At 51.0% G+C, this 24,048-nt stretch overlaps 1 protein-coding gene across 2 annotated transcripts in view; it reads right to left on the reverse strand.

Annotated features, from left to right (window-relative positions):
- Positions 1–14,873: 14,873 nt before the first annotated feature.
- The window catches only part of Qsox1 (quiescin Q6 sulfhydryl oxidase 1), a 34,848-nt gene continuing 25,673 nt past the window's right edge, over positions 14,874–24,048 (reverse strand). The window contains exons 8-13 of one of the 2 annotated variants that reach the window (XM_013015767.1): positions 23,242–23,371; positions 18,993–19,115; positions 18,185–18,332; positions 17,071–17,250; positions 16,309–16,616; positions 14,874–15,624 (exon numbers count right to left, since the gene is read on the reverse strand). In XM_013015767.1, the coding sequence (XP_012871221.1) occupies positions 15,616–15,624; positions 16,309–16,616; positions 17,071–17,250; positions 18,185–18,332; positions 18,993–19,115; positions 23,242–23,371 (898 nt within the window). In that variant the 3' untranslated portion in view covers positions 14,874–15,615. Of the gene's footprint in view, positions 16,617–17,070; positions 17,251–18,184; positions 18,333–18,992; positions 19,116–23,241; positions 23,372–24,048 lie in introns of both variants that reach the window. The other variant, XM_013015766.1, reaches the window with a different exon arrangement.

Genomic DNA, 24,048 nt, shown 5'->3' on the forward strand with positions numbered 1-24,048 from the left:
TATAACTATACCAAACACCAAGGTGATCGCCTCTACCTGTAGACGTCCATGTGGTCCAGTCAGTGGTACTGTTTATCCCCGCTTGGTGATGAAACCGGCCGGCAGCAGAGGGTAAGCTAGTCCCTGCCCCGAGAGAACTGGAGATTAGCTGAACCACATCCCACCACCTCCCCTCACTGTAGAATGGGCAGAAAGACCCTGACTACCACTCAGCTTGGATTTAAGTCTCTGAGCTGACTCAGCTGAGATCTTCCTCACCAAGGCTACCTAGGGATGGGAGGTGATCTCCAGGACCCTCAGCTGACAGGACACCTAATCCTGGGGGCTAGGGCACCTCAGTAGGCAACAAAAGATGGGTCAGTGGAGGTGTGGCTTCCCTCAGATCAAAGAAACTGCTCAATAGCCAGTACAAAGATCTGCTACATTGGAGTTGTTTACACACATCTGCCAACCAAACTCAACCTCTCAATGAATCCAATTCTGAGGGGGAGAAATCCAGTTTCAGAGAACAGTTTTGGCTTCCATTTTTCACGTCCTTTACCTTTCTATAATGCTCCTCCACATTTTTTTATCTTTGTTGATCCTCGTTATTATTCATAAACATGGTATAATGATCAGGAATCAGAGAGGTTAACTGGTTTGCCTAAGGTCACACAGCTAATAAGTTGCAGAGCTGACTAGAAATTAAATCTAGCCTTTTTGACTCCCAATCTGATGCACTTTCCACATTGCTGCACAGACCTGCCTGCTTTCTAACATTTCTAACATTCTGAGAGCTTCACAGAATGAGCAAATTCACCCTTGGAGGCTAAGAATCCTGAACTCCAGCCTCTTTCTCCTCTGAGGAAAGCGTCTCCCCACCTCTGCTCCTCCATCACCATCTCCAATCATCCCCTTCCTGTCCTCCTTCCTCTCAAACCCCCTCCTCTCATTTGCATTTTGAAACTGTTTCCTTAATTATTGTCTTGCCGTGGAAACCTGCTCTCCCTGGCTTGGTGGCATCCTTTGATTTATCTCTGTCTGGGTAACAGCGCCCCAATTCTCCTTGGGGAATTCAATTTTCATTCATTTTTCTGCGGGGCTAGATTGATATAGACCCTCTGCCCTGGTCCATATTACTCATCCCAACAGAGAGGACCAGGGAACCCACCCCGCAGCCGGGCCCCTGGGGAGCTTCTGTCTTGTTTAAGGAGCCACAAGGAGTTCTCCAATAAAAGGACAGGGGCCTTTGCTCTTCTCCATCTGTCCACCCAGTCCTTCCAGTCATTTGTCACGGGCCCCTTCCGTGGACCCACCACTTTGTCATTTGTCTCCTTCTCTTTCCCAGAACCTTGCAGGGGTCAGTCCCCACCAGGACACTGCTCAGAAGGCCCCCCACTGCTCCTCTTCAACCGGCCCCGTGTCCTTGAAAAGGGAATGGGAGGGACACAGAAAAGGGACAGCCGGCCATGCCCTTGAGCATTTAACCCTGAAGAGCCTTGCTGTGAAACAGCACGGGGGCGGGGGGGGGGGTGGGCAGGGAGGACCTTCGAGGTGAAGGAGCATGTCACAACAGCGATGTCTGGGGCTCTGGCCTATTGCCCTGTATTAATCCCCACAAATCCTTCCAGGCCCATTCTATTTTCATCCTCCCTTTACAGATGAGAAAAAGGAAGCGCAGAGAGGTCAGGTGATATGCCCAACGTTGCACAGGGGAGAAAGCATAAAAACATGTTTCCAGATAATCTGGTTCTATGTCCACCAGCACCACCAACACCATCAAACAACACTTAATAACAAATCTCCATCCGATCCATCTGATCCATCCATCCATGCAGAGTGCACAACCCAGAGAGTCCATCTGTGAGCTATCTCACTCCATGGACTGTGGGTACAGGAGGGAGCAAAGAATACATCTGGGGATCAATTTTGCTCTAATTTCAGGATGAATTCTTTCTATGAATCAGCCAAAGTCAAGAGTATTCAGCCCATGTCTTGATTGGAGCATTTATTAAGCACTTATTACATGCCAGATACTTGACTGATCCTGGGAGTGTCAAGTACGTGTGTAAGAGACAAAGTCAGCAGTGTGGTCCTTGCCAGGGCGGGGGTGGCAAAGGGGAGTTGGAGAACTGGGTTAGATGGGGCTCAGATGCCTGGCATTCAGACCCGAACTTGGATATATTTATGGAAGGAATCAGGGGACAAGAAACTATTCCAGATGTCTCTGAGCAAAGACTAGACTTCAGGACCTCATCTTTTCTAGGAATACAGCTGGGTGATGGGTGGTGATCTTTGCATTTCCCTGGCAATCCAATTCAGTCACAGCTAAAGTCAATGCACCAGTATGGCTCTTTGGGTGACATTTTCACTGGACTGGGGAAGGGTCTTAGTCTATTATGAGAATAGTCACTTTTCCCTTTGCTCGGTAGGAAGAGGACAGGCAGGTAGAAGCGAGGTGATTCTATGTCTTCTCTTCTGGACCCATGTCTTCTCTTCTGTACTCTTCTTGTTGTTTGTTATTTTTCCAGTGTTGAGGATTGAATCCAGGGCTTCTAGAAAGCACTCTACCACTTGAGCTTTGTTCCCAGACCTTTTGTTTGTATTTTGCTTTTGAGATAGGGACTTGCTAACTTCGCCTGCACTGGCCTCAAACTTTTTGTTTGTTTGTTTGTTTTTTATTTTTTGCCGGTCATGGGGCCTGAGCTCTGGGCCTGGGCACTGTCCCTCAGCTCTTCAGCTCAAGGCTAGCACTCTACCACTGGAGCCACAGCGCCACTTCTGGCTTTTTCTGTTTATGGTGCTGAGGAATCGAACCCAGGGCCTCATGCTTGCAAGGCATGCACTCTATCACTGAGCCACCTTCCTAGCCCCATGGCCTCAAACTTTTGATCCTCTTGCCTCTACTTCTCAAGAAACTGTGATTAGCGGCATGATACACCACACCCAGCTTTATGATCTGTTTTCTGACTGTATCTTCAAATTTCTTTTAAAAATGAGTCTAGAAACAGATGGCTCCCAGCTGGGCCCTCCTCCCTTCCTAATTTCCCTTGCCCACCTCCAGAGGTCCCGAATCCAGCTGCTAGGAACCAACATTTGTGCAGAGATGGACACTCAGCTGAGTATGTCATATCCCTTTTTTCTAGCCTTGACCTCAGACAGCAGGTACTGCACACCCTAGACCCATCTCCTTCTAGAGAAAACCTTTGTGCAAGAAGATCAAGTGTCTGCACTGCTAACCCTGGGCTCTGTCCCAGAGCTTCTAACCAGACAGGATGCTGTATAAGGAGGGGAAGGAGGAGGAGGAGGAGGGGGAGGGAAGGTGAAAGGGGGGGGGAAGGAACAGGGAAAGGAAGGGCAGAGGGGAAAGTCCAGCCTGAGTCTGTTTGAAATAGCTGCAGGTGTCAAAGCTAATCTATAAAACAATTGCAGCATGGTGCTGGTGAAAGATTTTTACTGGAGGAGCTTAACTCAGCAGTTTCCCCTCAGGAACTGACTTACAACCAGGAAATGTAGATGTGTTAGATGTGAGCTGAGGTGACAGGAGAAAGACCTGGAAGGTTTATGGGAGGAGGAGCAGCAAGGCAGGGACTAGGCTTCAGACTCTAAACCAGGAAGACCCCAGCCCATGCTGGCCCTGCCGGAATATGGGACCCTCTCGGAGCCTCGTTTACCTCCGTGAACAATGGGGTAGGAAGGGCTCCCACCTGACCAGTGTGGGCACAGGAGGGACAAAGGTCCATGTGCCCCAGCCAGGCTGTCTTCTGAGTTAGCTCACCCTAGGGACTGAGTGCAGGAGGGGGCTCGGGGATAAATCTGGGGATAAGTCTTGTTTAATTTCAAAGAAGTTTAGGGCTGGAATGTAGCTTGGAAAGTGATTGCCTAACAAGAACCATGTCCTGGGTTCAGTCTCCAATACCAAACAGGAACACACACACACACACACACACACCAAGTTTAGAGTGCCTAGATTATTCCTTAATTCATGCATTTTTTTTTTTTTTGGTCCGGTCGTGGGGCCTGAACTCTGGGCCTGGGCACTGTCCCTCAGCTCTTCAGCTCAAGGCTAGTGCTCTACCACTTGAGCCACAGCGCCAATTCCGGCTTTTTTCTTTTTGCTTATGTGGTGCTGAGGAATCGAACCCAGGGCCTCGAGCATGCAAGGCAAGCACTCTACCACTGAGCCACCTTCCCAGCCCCTAATTCATGCATTTATTCAGTACCTAATATAGGTCAGCACAGGTTTAGCGCATACTCAGCTGCCCATATATAAATGTTAAGTGTCTTTAGTGTATAGAACAGGGCTCTCAGTACCTTCCTGGGGCTTGGCCTCCTCTCTCCTCAGCCCTGGCTCACTAGGCTGGCCCTTAGCCCTAACCTTCCTGCTTTCAAACATTGACATGCAGAAAAGGGACAGGCTTTTGGTGGTGAAGAAGGAAATACTGAGAGCTTTGGGGGTGGGGGAGGGCAAAAGAGTTCCCCTAAGAAAGCATTCTGCAGAAGATCTAAGTCCTCTCTGCCTCACCCCTTCCCCAAAACCTCCTGAGACCTTACCATGCAAGTCACTTGGTGAGGAGGGTTGTTCAAGGACCACAGAGGACCTGGAGTTCTGTATTTCTACTGGTTTTCTGGGAGATGCCTGCCCCGCCCCCCCCCCGCCCCCCAGTGTGATAAGCTGCAGACTGCCATCACTGGCCACAGTGGGTACGACACACAGGACACACACGCAGCCTTGTGGCTGATCAGAAGTCAGACATACTGTAAGTACAAATTACATACTGGATTTTGAAGGCTAAATACACAGAAGAGAATAAAACATCTCATTCAGATTTAAATCTTTTTTATACAGGAGATGAATATTTTGGATAGATCGCGTTAAATAAATTAGTGTCATTCATTCCATGTATTTCTTCTTTTAGCATGGCTGAAAGAAATACAAAATTACCTACGTGACTAGTATGGTCTTTTTAGGGAGCACTGCTGTTTTAGGGCATTCTGACTTGCATGGGACTGTGCACACACACACACACACACACACACACACACACACACACACACACACACACATGCACAGAGACATGCTGTAGTCCCCTTTTCTCCCAGCACCTAGCACCAAATGAGGGTGTAGCAGGCATTCGCGGGGGATGGAAGGGAGGATACCAGCACACATAGTCCCAGGAGTCGTGGGCCTCTACACCGCTGAGGGGACTCAGCTGCACAGGCCGGGCAGCTGGCTGAGCCTGAAGAATGACCACCTCCCCCTGGCAGTTGACCCTGACCTGCTACCTATCTATTCACTGTCAGCTTCAGCTCCACCCTCTGCTCTTTTCAAGGCTCTGACAGCCAAGAAAAAGGAATTCTGGAGCTCTCTCCCTAGGGCTCCCAGAAAAGAGCACAGGGCTGGAAAGGGACCAGTTGGGGACGGTTTGAAGTTCAGGGCATACGCTGTTGGATGCAGGAAGCCTGCATGCTGAGAGCCCAGCCAACCTCATGGGCCCTGGCTGTCACTTGTACCCATTCCCCAGCCACACCAGGCCACGGCACCCCCTTGGCCTCTCCCTGTGGTTCTGCCCTATCCCTGCCATGGCCCGGAAGCCCATGATCGCAGGGCTTAGGCCAGCAGGAACCTTCCCAGACCTCCTTGAGCCCCTGTTACCCAGGGTCACTCTCAAAGAAGGAAAGGGAAAGAGGCTTCTGAAGATGTGCCACCCCCCATCCTCCACCCCATCAGCAGACAACCCAGGGCCCTGATTCCCTCAGCTTCCAAGACTCCCAGAGACCTGAGTCAGATTTCAGGACATGGGGAAATGGAGAGGTGGGGGTTGGCTGGAGAGAAAGCCAACTCCATGAAAGGCTGGGGGAGCTAGGAGAGTCCCCAGGGTGACAGGAAGCTGAGCTGTGTCCCAAATTGCAGGGTGTTGAGCATATGTACAGGAGGCCCCCCTCCTCCCACACCCCTCCTGCCCAGTCCCCCTCCCCAACCCTTAGCAGGACAAAGAGAATTGTGGAAGCATAGGAACTTACCAGAGGCCTGAGGAATCTGCCTTCATGTTGAGGATGGGGAGGAGGAGCTGGTCTCTTTGCCCAGCAGCTGTGGAGAAAAGTGGAGTCTGGGAGGCTAAGCCCCCCATCCAGGGAGGGAACAGGGGAGAGGTACGGGGCTGTGGAGGGGGGAAGAGACTGCAGAACAGAGCCCAGAGAAGGCCTTCTCCTCTTTCCTCTGAGAGAAGGCGCACTGCTCCCCTTTGGAAGCTGGGGAAAGCCGGGTCTGCCTAGGGGGAGGGTAGCAGAGGGGCTGGAGACCGCCTCAGCGAAAATTAAATTGCACTTGAGGGCAAATTCTATTAGGGAATAGATCCTGTCTCTCAACAGCCTGCGTCCATTTAGGTGATTAGCTCAGCCCGGCACCTCCACCCAGAGCCTGACCAGCTCTGTCCCAGGCTCAGGGAGCCAGGTGGTAGGCTCTGGTGGCTCAGCCATCCTGCTTTCCTCCTGGTCCTCACCCACTGTGCGAGCGCGCTCTCTCCACCAGCAGCACCATAGAGCCCCTTTGAGTGAGCAAGGGCAGGCACGGAGGCCGAGGGTTAGACTGCAGGTCTAGGGCAGGGATGGGGGGGGGTGGATAGTGTCAGAGGTTTAGGGGAAGAGATCACTCAGTGCTCAGAAGGGCTAGACTGCAGGGGGCTGGGAGACTGGAGGGAGGTGGACAGGTGGAGAGGGCAGGAAGGAAAGTGAGGAGAGGAGCAGGAGACAGAGGATCAGCAGGACTTAGAAGGAGTGAGCGGGTTCAGAGAAATACAGCGGCTGAGATTCAGAAAATGGCACGCATGATGGTAGATGAAGTGAGCCTAACATTGACTGGTGACATACATTCATAAATGGGCTTGATACTAATTTTGGCACTTCGTGGGCTGTGAGACTACCCCTGTGCACATATGAAGAGCAACCAACACTGGGGACTTGGGCTGGGGCGTAATTCAGTTGTTAAGAGTGCCTGACAAGCATGCACAAAGCCCCTAGTTCAAACCCCAGGACCAAAAACCCGAACCATAACAACAGACACAGGGGCTGTTAGTAGCTATTCAGTGTATGTGCATACGCTGCTGTCAGTATATGCGCATACACTGTCCCTGCTTTGGCAGAGGGTTCTAGATTCAAAGCCCTTTGAGAACCTTTAAGGCTCACTCTGACCACCTATTTCATGGCATCACTATCAACCCAGGCAAATGGCCCCCCTCTGGACCCTACAGAGTCTGCTTGATTTTCCTCACCTTCTGGTTATTAAACTGATTCGCTTAATGAAAACTTATTATGCCCTCCTGCAGTGTATTCCAAGGAGACTCTTGCAGTTTCCAGAAGTAGGAGATATGTAAGCACACACAACTTAAAATGAGTTCTGAGAACACATATAGTCTTTGACCATGTGCATGAAGAATCCGGGTTATGAGATGGGACAATCCTCTCACAGACCCTGCTAAAGCCTCCCATGTGCTCTGGGGACACAGAATTTCGGCCCTGGGTAAGTTTAACCTTTAAACCAAAGGCGCAACTGTGCATTCATATTACTAGAGTGATTACACTCATTTAAGGGATTCATGTTGGGGGTAGGGAAGGGGAAGCTCAGTGTGTGGAGGGGGGAGGAGGAGTGTGTGGGACATAGAGACACAAGTGTTCCCAGGCTGTGGCCTGAGGAGGGAAGCCCAGGCCTGTTCCGCCTTGCCCCTGGCAGTCCAGGGTCTCCTGCAGGGGACCTCTTCTCCCCAGTGATGGTAAGCCCCTACCTCCCCCCCACACACCTGCCCAATTTTCAGGGTGTAGATTTAGCATCTGAAGGTCCTGTGAATCACGAGACCTGGCTGGTGTGGCAGATAGCCAGGTCCCCTCCTGGTGGGGACTGTTCCAGTTTCCCAGGGGCCAGGCTTTGAAAACAAATAGTGTTGATAAATGCCCTATTCCCTAACCGTACATAGGTTTCGCTGTCTTCACGACAAGAGCTTCCCTAATCACACATCCCTTCATGGGACCTGGGTGTCCCCACCTTGTCCAGTCATCTACTCATGAGGACTCTGCCAGGTGGCTTTGTGAAGGCCTTGAGGATTGCTGGTTCTTGTTTCACTCTGGGAGACCATCAGCACTGCAGCGCTGGGCACCCGCCATGTTCCAGCTGAAGAACATCCTCAAGGCGCTCCCCCATGCCGATGCACCACGTGCCTCTTGGTCCAGGCTTCTCCAGAGTCATCATGGAATCCCTGGGCCCCTTTCTCCACCTCACTTTGCTGGCTGAATCGAAATGGCCGTGTTTACCTTTCTCTTTCCAGTTCTGTACACAGGACCTGGCATAGTAGGGCTTCTTAGAAGTGTTTGTACAAAGAGGGAAAGAGTGAATACGTTTAAAAGTAATTTGCTGCTACAGCACAAGAACGAGGAGAAAATCAAGCACTTCCTCTTGGGGTCAGCCAGGCTGGGAAGGGACACCTGCTCTCCACAGCAGCTGAGCCGCAATGGTGGCTCTGTCAAGCCTGGTTACATTATTGGCCCTGTTATTAGTGTGGTCAGCTGGCTAGATACTCACGGTGATGCGGCTGTCAGGACCCCACTTACCTCTCATCTGTAATGGTCCCTGGCTTTTTATGTACTTCCTGCTCTCTCGTGGCACTCTATGGACTTTATTACATTCGCCACATGGTCTCCTGTGAGGGGAGCTAAAGCAGAAGGGAGGCTGGGAGAACAGTTCAGAAATGGAAGCACCGGCCGCTAGTGACTGGGTAAGCCCGGGGCTCCTGACTGGATGCTTTCAGCATGTGCCCTGGGCCAAGGGTGCACACCCCACTTCTGCCTGCTCTCCCCGGCCCTTCCTTTAGTCAGGCCAGGAAGCAAGTGTGGATTCTATTTCCAGATTGAAAAGCATTTTAGAAGTCTCCAAGCCCAACTGCCTAGACAGGCAAATGTAATGACTGCAGTATCCCAGGTGACCGTTTGCTGCCTCAGGGTGGACACAGGGCTCAGTAGTTAGAAAGGGCTCTGTGGCAGTGGGGTACACGGGTGGCCCCAATGAACCACATCTCTGGGATTTGTGTCCGTGTGGAATCCCTCTTCTTGATCAGAACAGGACACCTGAAACGTTAATGGCAGAACAGAACCACAATAGATGGCAGTCAGATATAATGTTTTACGATGACATCATCTGAACACGAGGACTCTTTAGTAACTGACACAGAGGCAGAGGAACTGTGGGGACTTGGGTCCCTTGGTACTTGTGTCATTGCCTTTCTGGGCCCATTGGTTGGAACCAGTCATGTGGCCCCAGCTCCCCGCTCAGGGCTGGAAAATTGAGGAGCAGATGATTGCCTGGTGAGCATTACTGCCTCTTCCCTTATGTGTAGACTTAATATTCAAATTTCAAATGCCTGTGAGCGATGTGCAAAGGATTTGATGCGCAGTCATTTTAGACATTTTGCTGAAGAAGAAAATTTCCTCATTTTTAATCATGGATGGGATCTATCTGTCTCAATAGTTTAGAGCTGCACTGCCGTAGCAAATGAATGACACTTGAACAGTTAGTTTGCCAGTGAGTAAGAGTTGTTGCAACCTGTGGAGCTCACAACTCCTACTGTCTCCGCAGAGACCCAGGTGCCTGTCAGAGGGGCCAGAGGGACAATGGGAGAAACAAAGCTTCAGAGCACCAAGGTCTCAGCACAGCTTGGCCCTCTGAGGTGTGACATCTTCCTAAGAAATACCTCAGGCTGGGCCCTGCCCTGCTGAATAGCTGTACCCCCAAACAAACAAACAAACAGCTCCTGCCTACAGGATCTGGTGCAAGTCTCCAGGCTGTCCCTTCATCCTAGGACATGCCTGCTTGCTCTTAACCATCTCAGCTCTACTCTTTCCTTCTCTCTTCCTCCCTAGCCCCCGACGCATGTGAACCCCTTACTGTTTCTCTACGATCAGCCCTGAATTCCCTTTGCCGTGCGGAGGAGTGTCTGCTCATGACCACCAGGCTTGTCATTCGCACACTTACTTCCGGGTGGGTTGTATGAGACTCTACAGGCCAATCTCCAGGCTATGAACATTACTTCCCCATCTTCTCTTTTCCTTCTGGAAAAGCCTACCTGCAGCTATCCTCTGGACCAGGGCAGCTCTTCTTCTGTCCAACTGCATGAAGTTATCTGCACTTATGACTTCTGGTAATGAATTTCAAAACATGTCTAGAATTCTTCAACACCTCCCCCAAACACAGCCACGGCACAGTTTCAGTCTTTTTAGTCACAGAGACAAGACAGGGGTAACAAAAAGTGTTGCTTTGGCCACAGCCTGGACACAGAAAGGAATTCTTCCAGAGAAAAACAGAATGAGCGCCACTCCCTCCCTCTGATCTGAGAGGTGACAGTTTCCTTTAGGCCGCTAATCTACCATGAAGGCTGTGTTTCACACTTGTGCTCTGGAGTGGGCCTACAGGGAATTGCTCCTGGAGAGTGAAAATTGGAACCCGTCAGGGTAATTTGTCCATTTTACCACACACGTTGCCATTCAGTGCTGGTACTCAAGGCCTGAGCTGTGTTACTATGATTAAAACTGGTCTCAGAGAGATGAGGGCTGGACTTGGTTACCCTTGGTTCAGAGGAGGTTTGGCCAGTGGACCAGCGCGCCTGGCCACTGGCCCTGGCATGCTGTTCCCCTGCTGTGCCATCTCATGGCCTTGCTCCTCCCAGATCAAGGGCAACAAGAGTCTCCTGCCAGGCCTGTTGGACAGCTTTGTCCTTGCGTCTAACTAGGGAGAGGGCAGCTGGAGGTCTTAGATATTACAAGTATTTTCTTTTTCTTTCTTTCCTTTTTTTTTTGTCAGTTGTGGGGCCTGAACTCTGGGCCTGAGCGCTGTCCCTCAGCTCTTTAGTTCAAGGCTAGCGCTCTACCCACTTCCAGCTTTTTCTGCTTATGTGGCACTGAGGAATCGAACCCAGGGCCTCATGTATGCAAAGCAAGCGCTCTACCACTGAGCCACCTTCCCAGCCCTCCTTTTTTTTTTTTTTTTTGAGATAGCCTCTTTGACTTTCTCCCAGTTTGTGGTCTCTTGCTTACTTTTCCATGGAAGGAAATTCTTCATTGAGAGATAAGTCCATTGATGCTTTACCTTATGGTTTCAGCTTTGTGCTTCCTGTGTAAGAGGTACTTTACCACTCTAGTAGTATACTTTCATATTTTCTTTTATTGGCTTTAGAATTTTTCAAATTTATGTTTCATATTTATGTTTCTAGACCTGAACCATCCATCTTTGGTAGAAAGCATGTATGAAGCCAGCTTTGTATCCGCAGTTACTAATCCATTGATTTATGTAGCCACTTGTATTATATATTATGCTTTCATAGATACTCCCTTGAACTATTTTTTTTTTTGCCAGTCCTGAGGTTTGAACTGAGGGTCTGAGCACTGTCCCTAAGCTTTTATGTGTAAGAATTGTACTCTACCACTTGAACCACAGCTCCACTTCCAGTTTTTGGTGATTAACTGGAGATAAGAGTTTATGGAGCTGGGCACCTATAATCCTAGCTATTCAGGAGGCTGAGATCATGGTTCAAAGCTAGCCCAGGCAGGAAAGTCCATGAAATTCTTTTTTTTTTATTACTAATGTTTATTACAGATTTGTTCACATCAGCCAAATGGTGGAGTTAGCTGAGGTGTTCAACAACCAATTGAACTGATAAAACATGGTACCTATATGCTATGGAATATTACTCATACATGAAGAAAAATGAAATTGTCATTTGTAGAAAAGTTGGTGTAGCTGGAAGTCCGTGAAATTCTTATCTCCAATAAACCACTCAGAAAACCAGGACTGGTGCTATGGCTCAAGTGGTAGAGCACTCGCCTTGAGCTGAAGAGCTGAGGGATAGCGCCCAGGCTCAGAGTTCAAGCCCCATGACCTACCAAAAACAAAAAAGAGAGTTTATGGACTTTCTTACCCAGACTGGTTTCAAATTGTAATCCCAATCCTAAAATCTTAGCCTTCTGAGTAGCAACTAGGATTACAGATATGAGACACTTGTGCCCAGCTCCTTTGGATTTTTTTTATCATAAGCCAGTTATCCTTTTATTTGCCCCTACAGGAAAATTATACTTCTTTTTTGTACCATTACTGGGACGTGAACTCAGAGCCTGGTGCTCTTGATTAGCTTTTTTTTTCAAGTTTGATATTCTATGACTTGAGCCACATTTCTACATCTGGTTTTTTGCTAGTTAACCGGAGATAAGTCTCATGGACTAATCCTCAGATCTTAGCCTCCTGAATAGCTAGGATTATAAGTGTGAGCCTCAGGCACGTACCTAAAACCTAAGGCTTTTTTTTTTTTTTTTTGGTCCGCCGTGGGACTTGAACTCTGGGTCTGGGCGCTGTCCCTCAGCTCTTCAGCTCAAGGCGAGCGCTTTACCACTTGAGCTACAGTGCCACTTCCGGTTTTTCTGGTGGTTATTGGAGATAAGAGTCTCACAGTCTCTCCTGCCCGTGCTGGCTTTGAACCGCGATCCTCAGATCTCAGCCTCCTGAGTAGCTAGGATTACAGGCGTGAGCCACCAGTGCCCAGCTAAACCTAAGGCTTTTTAATTTTTTTTTTTCATGAAGAACTCCACTATTGTGACTAATGAGGGGAGGGAGGGATTATTTCCACTCAGTGCCTCAACTGAGTCCTGGACAGTAGCACCTTCTGAGGTAACCCAGGGCTGCCACCTGAAGGCGCAGTGCCAGAATCCCTTGTGTGGATGGGACTCCACCCGGACACAGCGGAGTCCCATGTGAGGTAAGACAGGAAGCTGGCATGAACAGTGTGCTACCATCATTAAGCACTTACTGGTTGCCAGCATGGCACCATAGTCTAGTGAATTAGGTAGCTTATCTCTACTCGTACACAAAGACAAGGGGACTTCAAGAATCAGATTACCTTGCTCAAAGTCACATAGCTGGGAAGTATTGGAAGTTGGATTCAGATCTAGACATCAGATTCCAAGTTCACAATCTTCAAGGCTAGACTTAACTCCTTAATCCAGCCCAACCCAGACTTAAGAGCTTCCTCTGGGCCCTCTTGGGTGGGCTGCCCCTGGGCTCTCCCACCATATGCCAAGGCTGTCCGACCTCCTGGGGTAGGGAATAGGGAATGGGCTCTCCACCCCACACTTTGTGGCTTTGAATCCTGGGTCTGGATAAGCCTTTGGATCCTCTCTTTGCTGGTGTCTATCCTCAAGACACACTCACCTCTATCTGTACCTTTGATCTCATTTTTTGGTTGTTGGTTTGTTTGGTCTGTCTTTATTGGTCAAACTCAGTTCCAGACATCAGGGAACATGTCTCCTGTGTTTTCTTCAGCTTCTAACCCAAGGCAGCCTCAAGGTTATCTTGCACACTAACCCATTTATTTGCTTAGGAATTCTCATGTTCACTAGTTTGCTTCATTGGACTGAGTGCATGCTTTCTCCTCTGCCTGTGATGCATCTCTCTCCTTATTTTCCTTGCTGATGCCTAGTCATTTTTCATAGTCCAGCTTAGCTGTCACCTCCTGAATCCTTAGGAGGTAACATGCCACACACAAACAGGACTTTCTTTCCAGCTCCAGAAAAAAGAAAAAACAAGTACAGCCTCCTCTTCAGACTCTCTTTTGACACAAGAGCCTTCCAAGGGCCAGAGAAACAACATAGGAAGGACTGCAAGGCGCAGCAAGCCCCCACTCCCAGCCTGGCAGCCTGGTGGGGGAAGGGACCAGCTGTGGGCAGGCTGGCTTATCAAAGCTGAGGGCCAGAGCCCTGGGGAAATCAAGGTGAAAGGCAGCAGTCCTGCAGAGGAGGCCCACCCTGCCTATCAATCAGAGGGCCTGGGACAGGGCAAAATGAGGCCTGCTGTGCTGGGGGGACGGCCTACACTAAGAAGGTCCCTGAATAAGACCTTGCTCCATCTTGGCCCCGTGGGTAGACCCTATTGAACCAGAGCAGCCCAAGACAGCAGTTCTAGCTGAGCTCCAATCCTAAACACCCAGGTCTTGTACTAGAAAAGATGGTCACTGAAGCCTATAGGAGTTGCTGACATGACTCATCTGCACTTGAAGAAACCAGGTGGTGGGGAGCAGATACCTCAGTGGTCTTGGCTGGGGGGCCTTGAGCATTGGCCCAGGACCCTCAGGCCTGCTTGCTGGATGTGCTGGCCCAGCAGCCTCTCAGACTCAGCCAGGGTCCACCCAGCAAGCACATGCTGCCCAGGAGGATGGAGGGAGCAGGCGGGTGGCTTAGATTGAGGCACAGAGAAGGAAACTGTCCCAGAAGCTAAACAGGTCAAATGATACCAGCACCAGCAAGGATTGATTGGGGGGGGGTGGCTGCTTTCCCCATCCCCCCACCCCAGCTGTCCAAATACAAGGGGTGTCCTTAGCATTCAACCAGCTCCACCCAGTGCTGAGGCCATCTGACTTGAGTGAAGATGTCAGAGAAAACCCCAAATCGGATTGAGGCTCCTGCCCCCCTTAATGAGGTTCATTATCAGCTGCTCTTATCCCTGTAAACCCCAGCAGGCTGGATTAGGGGCAAGCACTCTAATCCGGGTGACTTCCTGCTGAGCAGTAGCCAGGCCTGCTAGGGCCCACAAGCCCTTCATCCTGGAAGAACAGAGGCCTGAAGGTGCAGATGGCTTCTCCAGACAGGCTCAGGCAGGAGTCCTGGGGAGATGGGGAGAGCTGGGTGGCAAGGCCACATATCACAAAGTCAGTGGCCATTGCATATAGAAACTGAAGGCTGGGGCAGAGCCCTGTGGGGCAGTGGGGAGGGGACCGGAAGTTCCCACCTAGGGGAGGCTGGATGCTGCATGCTGTGTCCAAACCTTGACACTAGGTTTCCAAGGAACCAGTTAAAGAACACACAGGTGCTTGCCTTAACAAAAATAATTTATTCCACGTCCCTCCCTAGTGGGGACAGGGTGGAACCAAGCACATATACAGCGTTGTCTGCCCCTTAGACCCAGGGCCTCTCCCGGAAATGGAATCTCGAGCGAGAGGACACTCCTGACTGCCATCCACCCGCACCCTCCACGTCCTAGCACTGATTTAGGAGAGCAAAACAAAAGCCAGAAGACCCAGCTCAGAGGAAGGAGCCCCGTGGGGAGAAGGCAAAGCACATCCTTCTCACTGTACCCCTTCCGGTTGAGCCCACAGCCATGGCACGGCCCAGCCCAGCATGCTTCCCACACTCCGCCCCTTCACCCGCCAAGCAAGCCAAACCCACAGCCCGGCGACTGCCATCCGGGCAAGTCCACACCCACCCAAGACACTAGTGCAGCAGAAACTTTCACCTTAACCTCATCCAGGAGATGAAAATGATTTCCAGAAGATTCCAGAACCCCCCTTCTCCCTAAAGCCAAACCCCACACAGGTCTGAGAGGGAGGTTAGGCAGGCCAGAAGTGACTCTTCCTCTTCAAAGACCACCTCATGACCAAAAGGAGCCAGGGACAGGCGGAGCCCTGGGATGTAGAGAGGAGGGTCACTGAAGCCCACCCAGCCTGGGATCCTTCTCTGGGTAAGAAGCCTTGGGAATTCTGAGCTTGCGTGCTCCAATTTAGAGCCAAGACTAATCAGGCCAGACGGAGGCTTCGGCAAGAATGGGGCAGGACTTCAGATAAGCTGAAAAACAGGAATTTGGTGCTGAGAGACCAGGGCCCAATTCTCCCCTGTTCCCCTCAACTGCTGGTCCAAATACTGGTCTTTTGTCTATGGGACTCTCCTTCCTGGCACAATCAAGGGTTCACTAGAGCAACTGGCTTTCCTGGTCTTCTCACTCTGCTAGGCTGGATAAGGGGGAAAGGGTGGAGGCGAGGCAAGGGGCTGGAAGAGCCCCACGGACAGCAGCTCCCTTCCCCACCCTCTTCCAAGTTGGACAGTTCAAGCCACAGGGTGACCAGCATGGCCTTTTAGGGCCCTCATCCTGGCCCGGAAATAGGTGTACACAGCCAACAGGCCCATGAAGGACAGGGAATAGAGCCCCACACAAAGGCTGACATCCAGGTGGGAGAAGCCCCCTCCCAGCACTCGTAGCCAATGGCCTTGGCCCCGCACCGCTGGCTCCCCCCCAGGTCTGCTAGCCAGCTGCTTGGAGCCATGGCCCCCTAGCGGGCCTTGGAGGTGGCTCACCTCAGCCCAGGACTCAGCAAGCAATAGGGCCCCTGTGTCTCGCTTGCTCAAGTGTCGCTGGCCCTGGAGCTGCTCGGCTACGTCCCTCTGAAGCTCTCTCACATGCTCAGCCTTCCCCTGCCCTGGCACAGGTCTAGTCATTCCGAGGCTTGGGTACAGATCCTGGGGGCCACTTGCCTCAGGTCTGGGGGACCCTGCGGTACCAGCCTGCTGAAGGCCCAGAGCTGAAATTCTGGTCGGCAGTTTCCACGCGCCCATCACCAGCTTCGGGGTATTGGTAAAGCTCTGCACACCCCTCTGGTGGGCCAGCCCAGCTGTAGGGGAGTCCAGGACGATGTTTCTCGAGGAGAAGTGGTCCTTGAGGAAGCCGAGGGTGGCGTCCACGTCCCACACCGGCGCCCCATTGAGCTCATTGTGGCAGGTAGAGCAGAGTTCACGCGGTGGCCACTGTATCTTGGGAAACTGGGGGTCTTCACTGGGGGCACCTGGAGAGGGAAGCACACACAGCCTGGCTGGGGCTCTCCAGGTCTGTGAAGGAACTCAGACCTCCCTCCTCCAAGAGATACATAGAACTTGCCCAGAGCCTGGCACTGCAGGCCTGCACTCCACCCCACCCGGCCCGCTGGCTGCAGGAACTTGTGCAGGGGAAAGCTGACTTTGCATCCCAGAACCTGCCATGGCAGGAGTAGGAAGACACGGAACGAACTGCACTGCAGGCCGGCGGGTCTACGGTGTTGGCCCTTTTCTCCCCCCTCACATTTTTCTGAGATTTTACTTGTGTTGACTAAAGGGACGAGAGTTCCCAGCTGTTGCAATTCCACAGGTGGACCCCTCTCCCTGTGGGGTAGGCTGGACAGGGCAGGCCGTGGGGAGGAGCGGGGGACAGGTAGACTGGGGCACTGGACAAGTTCTGGAACTACGCCGGACGCATTCCTTTACCTGCGAGGCGAGCATTGACCTTGTTGTGGCTCGTCCAGAGCCAGAGAACCGCATCATTCGGACTTCCCACCTTGTGCATAGAGGCGGCAGCCATTTGCTCAAAGTGGCCCGCGCACTCTCGGCAGCCGAAGAAGTAGCGCACGTAGTTCCGGATGGCTTGGAGGACCTCCTGGCCATTGGCTACAAGGGGAGGAGCCACTGTCACAGAGACCCTACAGGCTGCCCGGCCCGCAGGCTCTACCTTCATCCCCTCCACAGGTCAGCCTGCCCTTCCCAGCTCTGCTGCGGCCACGCCTGCACAAATGCCTCACATCCTCCTCATCACCCTGTGACGAGGGCCTTGTGTCCCCAGGCCAACGGCTCCCTCTCAGGGGTCATCTTAGAGGTGACCTTTTTTCCTCCCAAATTCCTAAACCCCGGTCCTCCTGACCACTTCCTCCATAGGCTCACTTCTATCACTTCTGAACTATTTCTCCAGCTTCCTGATTGGCTTTCCTGCCTCTCCTTACCCGAAGAAGACCACCCTCTACCCAGCAGCCTTTCTAAATAATCACTTGCTTTACTCCTCTGTGAAACAAGGCGTTTCTCATAACACAAATGTGAGATGTATACCCATCCCTCAGCAAGGCCCTCGGGCTAGTGTGCCTCCGCCTCTTCTACCTGCCTTCTCTCTAGCTTCACTTCCCTCCCCACCAGGACCAGCCACAGTGCTGGTTCTCTGCATCTGGTGGCCTTGGCCTATTTTATGGGCTGATTTGTGTCCCTTCAAAATGCCCATGCTCAAGACCTAACTCTCAGTACCTCAGAAGATGGCTATCTTTGGGACAGGGCCTTAAAAGTAACCATGACTGGTTTCCTCATCAAGGAGAAAGTTTGGACAGAGGCAAGACTTGGTGAAGAGCCAGAGTAAGTAAATGTGGTCCTTTACTCAGGGACCAACCCCGCCACGCTTCCATCTTGGGTTTCAAGGTTCCGGAACTGTGAGAGCGCTAACGTCTGTCATCTGAGCCTCCAGCCTGTGCTGTCTCACCCATCCCTAAATGTATGCGGCAGGGAGCCATCTTGCCCATGTTGCATGGTCATGATGGTGGTCGGTGAAACCAGCGGGACTTACCTGGCTCACGTGAGTGGTCTGCACTCTGCTGACTTGCCTGCACAGTGAGGGTGTGGAAGAGGACCCACAGCGAGCAAGGAAAGCCTCGGAGATGTGGTTGGCTGCCCTGGCAGCCAACCCAGTGCACCTTCTCAGGAAGAACGGAGTCCTAAAGGACACACGGGAGAGTAAGTGCACAACAGAAGGGAAACAGTTGTGGGAAAGGAAGTGATGAGAGAAGTTGCCCGGAGATGCCACAGTCAACTCACAGCCCTGCAACCTTAGGGCTCAGCCTAACTTCCCAAAGCATCATCCACCAAGGGGTCAACAGGACGCCTCATTCTAACCTCACCTCCTGTGAAATGAGGGGCTGGTCTCTAAAGACTTTCAAGCTTTGAACAGATGAGTAGATGTGTGAGAACAAGTCTATACACTTAAAGAAATTTGTACAAACAGGACTATATGCTCACAGATCTGTTAGTTAACCTCTCCTACCCTCAGTTTCTTCATCTACTAAATGAGGATAGTATCTAGCTGCTGTTCATTTATGAGGATAAAAGTGGTACGCTGGCTCAAAGTGGTAGAGTACCAGCATTGAGAGCAAAAGCTCAGGGACAGTGCCCATGCCCTGAGTTCAAGCCCCATGACTCACACAAAATTTAAAAAAGTGATATGCACACAGAGCTTAGTAGCAGTTTAGTAACTATTAATGGAATGAGCTCTCTGCTTCCCAAATGCAACTTGAAGGAGGCTGGAGATTACAGCGTTAACCCCTTCCATTCCCTTAAATGTTAAGATGGTGAGATCTTCATCTGTCTCCCGGACTCACCTCTCTCCTGCTGTCCAGAGCAATTTTAAAGAAATTGTAGGGAATTTTCCTTCTCTGCTGCTTCATAAACCAATCACTTACAGAGTGCAGAAAGTTCTGGACCAGAGGCTGGCCAGGAAAGTACTGTGGGAAGGAACAAGAGGAAGTTGAAGAGTGAAAAGCAATTCTGCCCTCTCAGCATCCTACAGAGAACAGGAGCAAGGGTGGTCCAAGGCAAGTTCTCTAGAATGTTCCAAAACCACTAGAAAAATATTCTGCCTGGGGCTGGGAAAGTGGCTCAGTGGTAGAGCGCTTGCCTTGCATGCATGAGGCCCTGGGTTCGATTCCTCAGCACCACATAAGCAAAAAGAAAAAAAGCCGGAAGTGGTGCTGTGGCTCAAGTGGTAGAGTGCTAGCTTTGAGCTGAAGAGCTGAGGGACAGCGCCCAGGCCCAGAGTTCAGGCCCCACGACCGGACCCCCCCCCAAAAAAAAAAGAAAGAAAAAAGAAAATATACTGCCTAAGGCACAGCTGTGAGCTTCTCACGGCCTTTGCTCTTGGAATCTGGTAAGCCAAGGGGAAAGGGTAGGGGGAGGAGGAGACTAAGTGCGGGTAGTGCCCCAAAGGTTTCTTCCCTTAAGACTAAGCTCTCGTGCTAACCTGGACCATCACATGCCACCACTTAGAGGAAGGCCTGCCTCCCGGCCATCCCCCAGGGCTGCTCTTCATGTAGTCTTCTGATGGGAGCAGCTGGCTAGCTGGAAAAGGCCTTGCATTTGTATTCATGGACTACCAGGAGGGCCAGGCCGGCTAAGGGGCTTACAGCCAACATCCAAATCTTGATGGTAACCCTAACAGTCTCAGAGGAACATGAAAAGCTACTTTGACAATAAGTCAACTCAAATCTGATTAGTATCAGCACTTTAAAACCACAAGGACTCCAGGGAGGAGGATATATGTGCATGTGCACATGTGTGCATGCGCAAATGCACATGGGTAGGAGTGGGGGTGGGGAGGAAGAGGGCGTAGCAACAGAGCAGGGAAGTTACAACCATGAAGAGGCAATGGAGGAGGATAGTGACCCTGAGAAAATTACAGAGAAAGGAGAAAAAAAAACTGTTTTGAAAAGTTGGGTACCACTGCTCACCCCTATAACCTTAGCTATTCAGGAGGCTGAGATCTGAAGATCGAAGTTCAAAGCCAGCCTAGGTAGTAATGTCTATAAGACTCTTATTTCCAATTAGCACCAAACAGTCAGAAGTGGAGCTGTGGCTCAAGTAGAAGAGCATTAGCCTTGAAGAAAAAAAAAAAGGCTCTGAGTTCAAGCTGAAAAGTTGGCACAGTTTAAAAACAAAAACAAAAAACATTGAGTTAAGGACTGGTGAGTCAGACCTGTAATCCTAGCTACTCAGGAGAAGAGATCTGAGAAACAAGGTTTAAAGCCAGCCCAGGCAGCAAGGTCCATGAGACTCTTATCTCCAATTAAGCACCAAAAAGCTGGAAGTGGAGCTGTGGCCTATATAGTAGATTGCTAACCTTAAGCAAAAAAGCTCAGGGACAGTGCCAAGGCCCTGAGTTTAAGACCAAAACAAAAAAGAAAAAAAGTCCATAAGATGATTCTCTCCAATTAGCCAGAAAACAAAGCCAGAAATAAAGGGGCATGCTCACACACACATGTGTGCACACATGTGTGTGTGCACATACACACACACACACACAAATGTTTGAGAGAAGAAGGATCCTGGAGATATAAAAATGACTGAATAGGGAAAGCAGGCTACCAGATCCAGTCCTCTGAAAAAGCCTTTTTTTTCCCCTTTTTTTTGTCAGTTGTGGGGCTTATACTCAGAGCCTGGGTGCTATCCCCGAGCCCCTCTGTGCTAAAGGCTAACGTTCTACCATTTGAGCCACACCTCCACTTCTGTTTTTCGAGCGGTTAACTGGAGATAAGAGTATCACAGAGAGTCTTTCTGCCAGGGTTGGCTTCGAATTATGATCCTCAGATCTCAGCCTCCTGAGTAGCTAGGATTACAGGCGTGAGCCTCTGGTGCCAGGCTCATTAAATATTTTTATCAAACCTCAGAGCCTGGACCCACTCCCCCAGAGTGCCAAGTGCTTTCTAGAATTGAGCTTCAGTTTCCTCCTTCCCTGTTAGCTCACATACAGATTTACAGCTTAAAGTCAGCATTTCTCACTGACTTTCTCCTGTGGTCCTGAGCTGGCACCTTAGGCCTTCTAAGGCCATCCTGTCAGAAGGAACAATATATTCTAGGGCTCTGGATGGCTGGAAGTCGGGGGAAACTCTGGTGACTACACGCCACCTAGTGGTCAGTCTTTCCAGCTGCTCACATGAGGCTGGACTGGCAGAGTGAGCAGGCCCAGCCCGCAAGGAGCCCTCTAGTGGTAAAGAGCGAGGGTGAGGTGGGTGAGAATCTTATCACCCTCTAGGGAGAAACTACCCCAGCAAGGGTAGGGTCAGAATACTGGGTGATGGGCTGGCAAAGGTCAGCCAGAGGGGCCCCAGCATCCTGACTATTCCGCTATCCCATTTATTCCGCTGAGGGTTGGCCCTGGCTGGCCTCCCCCTGTCCTTTTAAAGGGCCTCGGCCTGGTGGAGGCCACCTTGTTGCAGCCCTTGCTGCAGGTGGCACTGAGCACAACACAGAGGGTGCTGCTTCGACCCCTCCCCAACACAAGCACTTTCTGGGTTTCGCCCCTCATATGGGATGCACATAGCCCCATGAGGGGGAGCAAAAACAACCTCACCCCAAATCCAAGCTTGCATACAGCCGAGAGCTACAAGTAGCACACAGAAACCACTGTGCGGGGCGGCCGCTCACCCAGTACAGCATGTGTCCTCGTCTCCTGAGCCCTGCTGGGAAAGCATGCTGGCAGGGAGATAGCAAGGACTTGCTCTGGACTTATTTTCCCTTGGGTTTCCAAGGCCTCACCACTCCCAGGCCTCAGAGGAAAGGAGGTCTTCATCCCGTCAGCAGCTTATCCGTCAACACTTCCAAGAGGAGAAGAAGACTGCAACTTCTCTCCCAGGGGGTATTTAGACACAGTCAAAACTGAGAGGGCCAGGAAGGGTAGGACTGGGTAGAGTCGAGACATAGGACAGATGCAGAAAGTTTCTGGAGACCAGCCTTGCTGAGAAGGGCACATAGAGGGAAGCCGACTGTACAGGCAGCCCCCAGGGGACCACTGCAGCCCACCTGCAGCTGACCCTGTAGCACTCAGCAGCAGCCTCTGCCTGCCGGGTGTGGCCAGTGGCTCTGGTACAGGAGGAGGGTGGCAAGGGAGAGGTAGCCAGATCCCCACTCAGAGAAGGGCTGTGGCAAAGATTAAAAAAAAAGCACAGGTTCTGCGGAGCGCTGGTGGCTCACAAATGTATTCTTAGCTACTCAGGAGGCTGAGATCTGAGGATCACAATGTGAAGCCAGCTCAGGCAGGAAAATCCATGAGACGCTTATATCCAATTAACCACCAGAAAATTGGAAGTGGCACTGGGGCTCAAAATGGTAGAATACTAGCCTTGAGTGGAATAAAGCTCAAGGATAGTGCATGGGCCAAGTTCAGGCCCCAAGACTCACAACAAAGGAAAAAAAAAAAAAAGCACAGGCTCTGTGGTCCAATTCTTCTAGAAGACCTAAGGCAAGTAATGTGTGCCCCTAGACAGCCATCTGGGCCCCTTAAATGGGACTCTACTTGTCACCTTGTAGAGTAGTAAGAGAATCAACTCCTGACAAATGCCAGCTCCTCAAAAGTAGGAGCTCCATTCCAAAGAGCAGCCTTTCTCAGGAAAGACCAAGAAGTAAGGCAGGCAGGGTTGGGCCAGGGATCAGGATCAGATTGGGAGGGGAGACAGAAGTTTCAGAAGAGTGTCCTCTTCACTGTGGTCTCCAGGGTCCTGCTTCTCCAATGACCATGACAGGGAGTGAGAAGCCATAGTCTGGGATGGGTGAACTCAGTCAGGAGAGCAGAGTGATGGCCAGGAACCAGCTGGGAAGATGTCCAGATGTCAGGGGTTCTGGCCCTGTGTCTAACCCACCCTCCTGCACAGGGGGTTTATGCTTAGCAGTATGGACTGGCACCCCCCAGGGCTGCAGGAGGAGGGAACCAGTCCATGGCAGATGGGAACAACTGTGGATCTAAGTGTCCAGCCAGAGGCCGTGTTCCAGGTAAGTGGAGCTGGTATAGTATGAGGCTTCCAGGAAGCACACCCATCCTGTGTGAAATTGCAATGACAACGCTATGGTCTTAATACTCACCTTGGCCAAAACTGCCACAAAATTTTTCAGGGCTATCAGGCGCTGCCCTTCCAGGATGGAGAACTTGCCCACTTCTACTCGCAGGATATAGTGTAGTGCAGACTCCAGGTCCATCATGTAGATCTTGGAGCTGATGGACCGAGAGAGAAACAAGAGGAAAAAAGGACACTGACTGCAGGGTTAGGGCTGGGGAGAGGCACTCAGGGCTTAAGGGAGAGAAGAGGAAGGGCACTTCTCACGTGCAGAGTACTGTATGTTAGCACTTGGCTCTGCTAGTAGTTTGGCGAGTCACCTTGGATGCATAACTTAACTTCTGTGGGCCCCAATTCCTTGTATGTACAATAGGAATAATCCAGTGCTCACAGACAGCTTTGCTGAGAGGACTAAATAAAGCAGAGCTTTATTTAGCACACCCACCAGCAGCTCCTGGAGGAAGTAGGGGGTTTGTCCTGTCCAGGCCCACAGCCTATCAATCCTGTGACTCGCTCCTCACTCAGCAGGTCACTAGTGTTAGGTTAAGTTTCATTCTGTTGTTATTAAAGACTGCTAAGAACAAGCATGTGTATGTATACACACACATATACACACACACAAGGAATACTGGAAATGCTGGTCCTGTGTGAAATGAAAGGTCACGGGTTTAACCATCTACTAAGGCTGGGGACTGAGATGGCAGATGTGCAGGGCAAAAACTTTCTATTTCTTTCATGCCTCAGGTGGGGCCCCCTTTGGCGTCATCAACTCCTGCCCTTTGTGCTCCCCTAGGGGCTCAGGGCTCTGATGGAAACAGCCTTGAATGTTGGCTGC

This window comes from Dipodomys ordii, unplaced genomic scaffold, assembly GCF_000151885.1.
Source record: "Dipodomys ordii isolate 6190 unplaced genomic scaffold, Dord_2.0 Scaffold27, whole genome shotgun sequence".
In the NCBI taxonomy this organism is placed as follows: Eukaryota; Metazoa; Chordata; class Mammalia; order Rodentia; family Heteromyidae; genus Dipodomys; species Dipodomys ordii.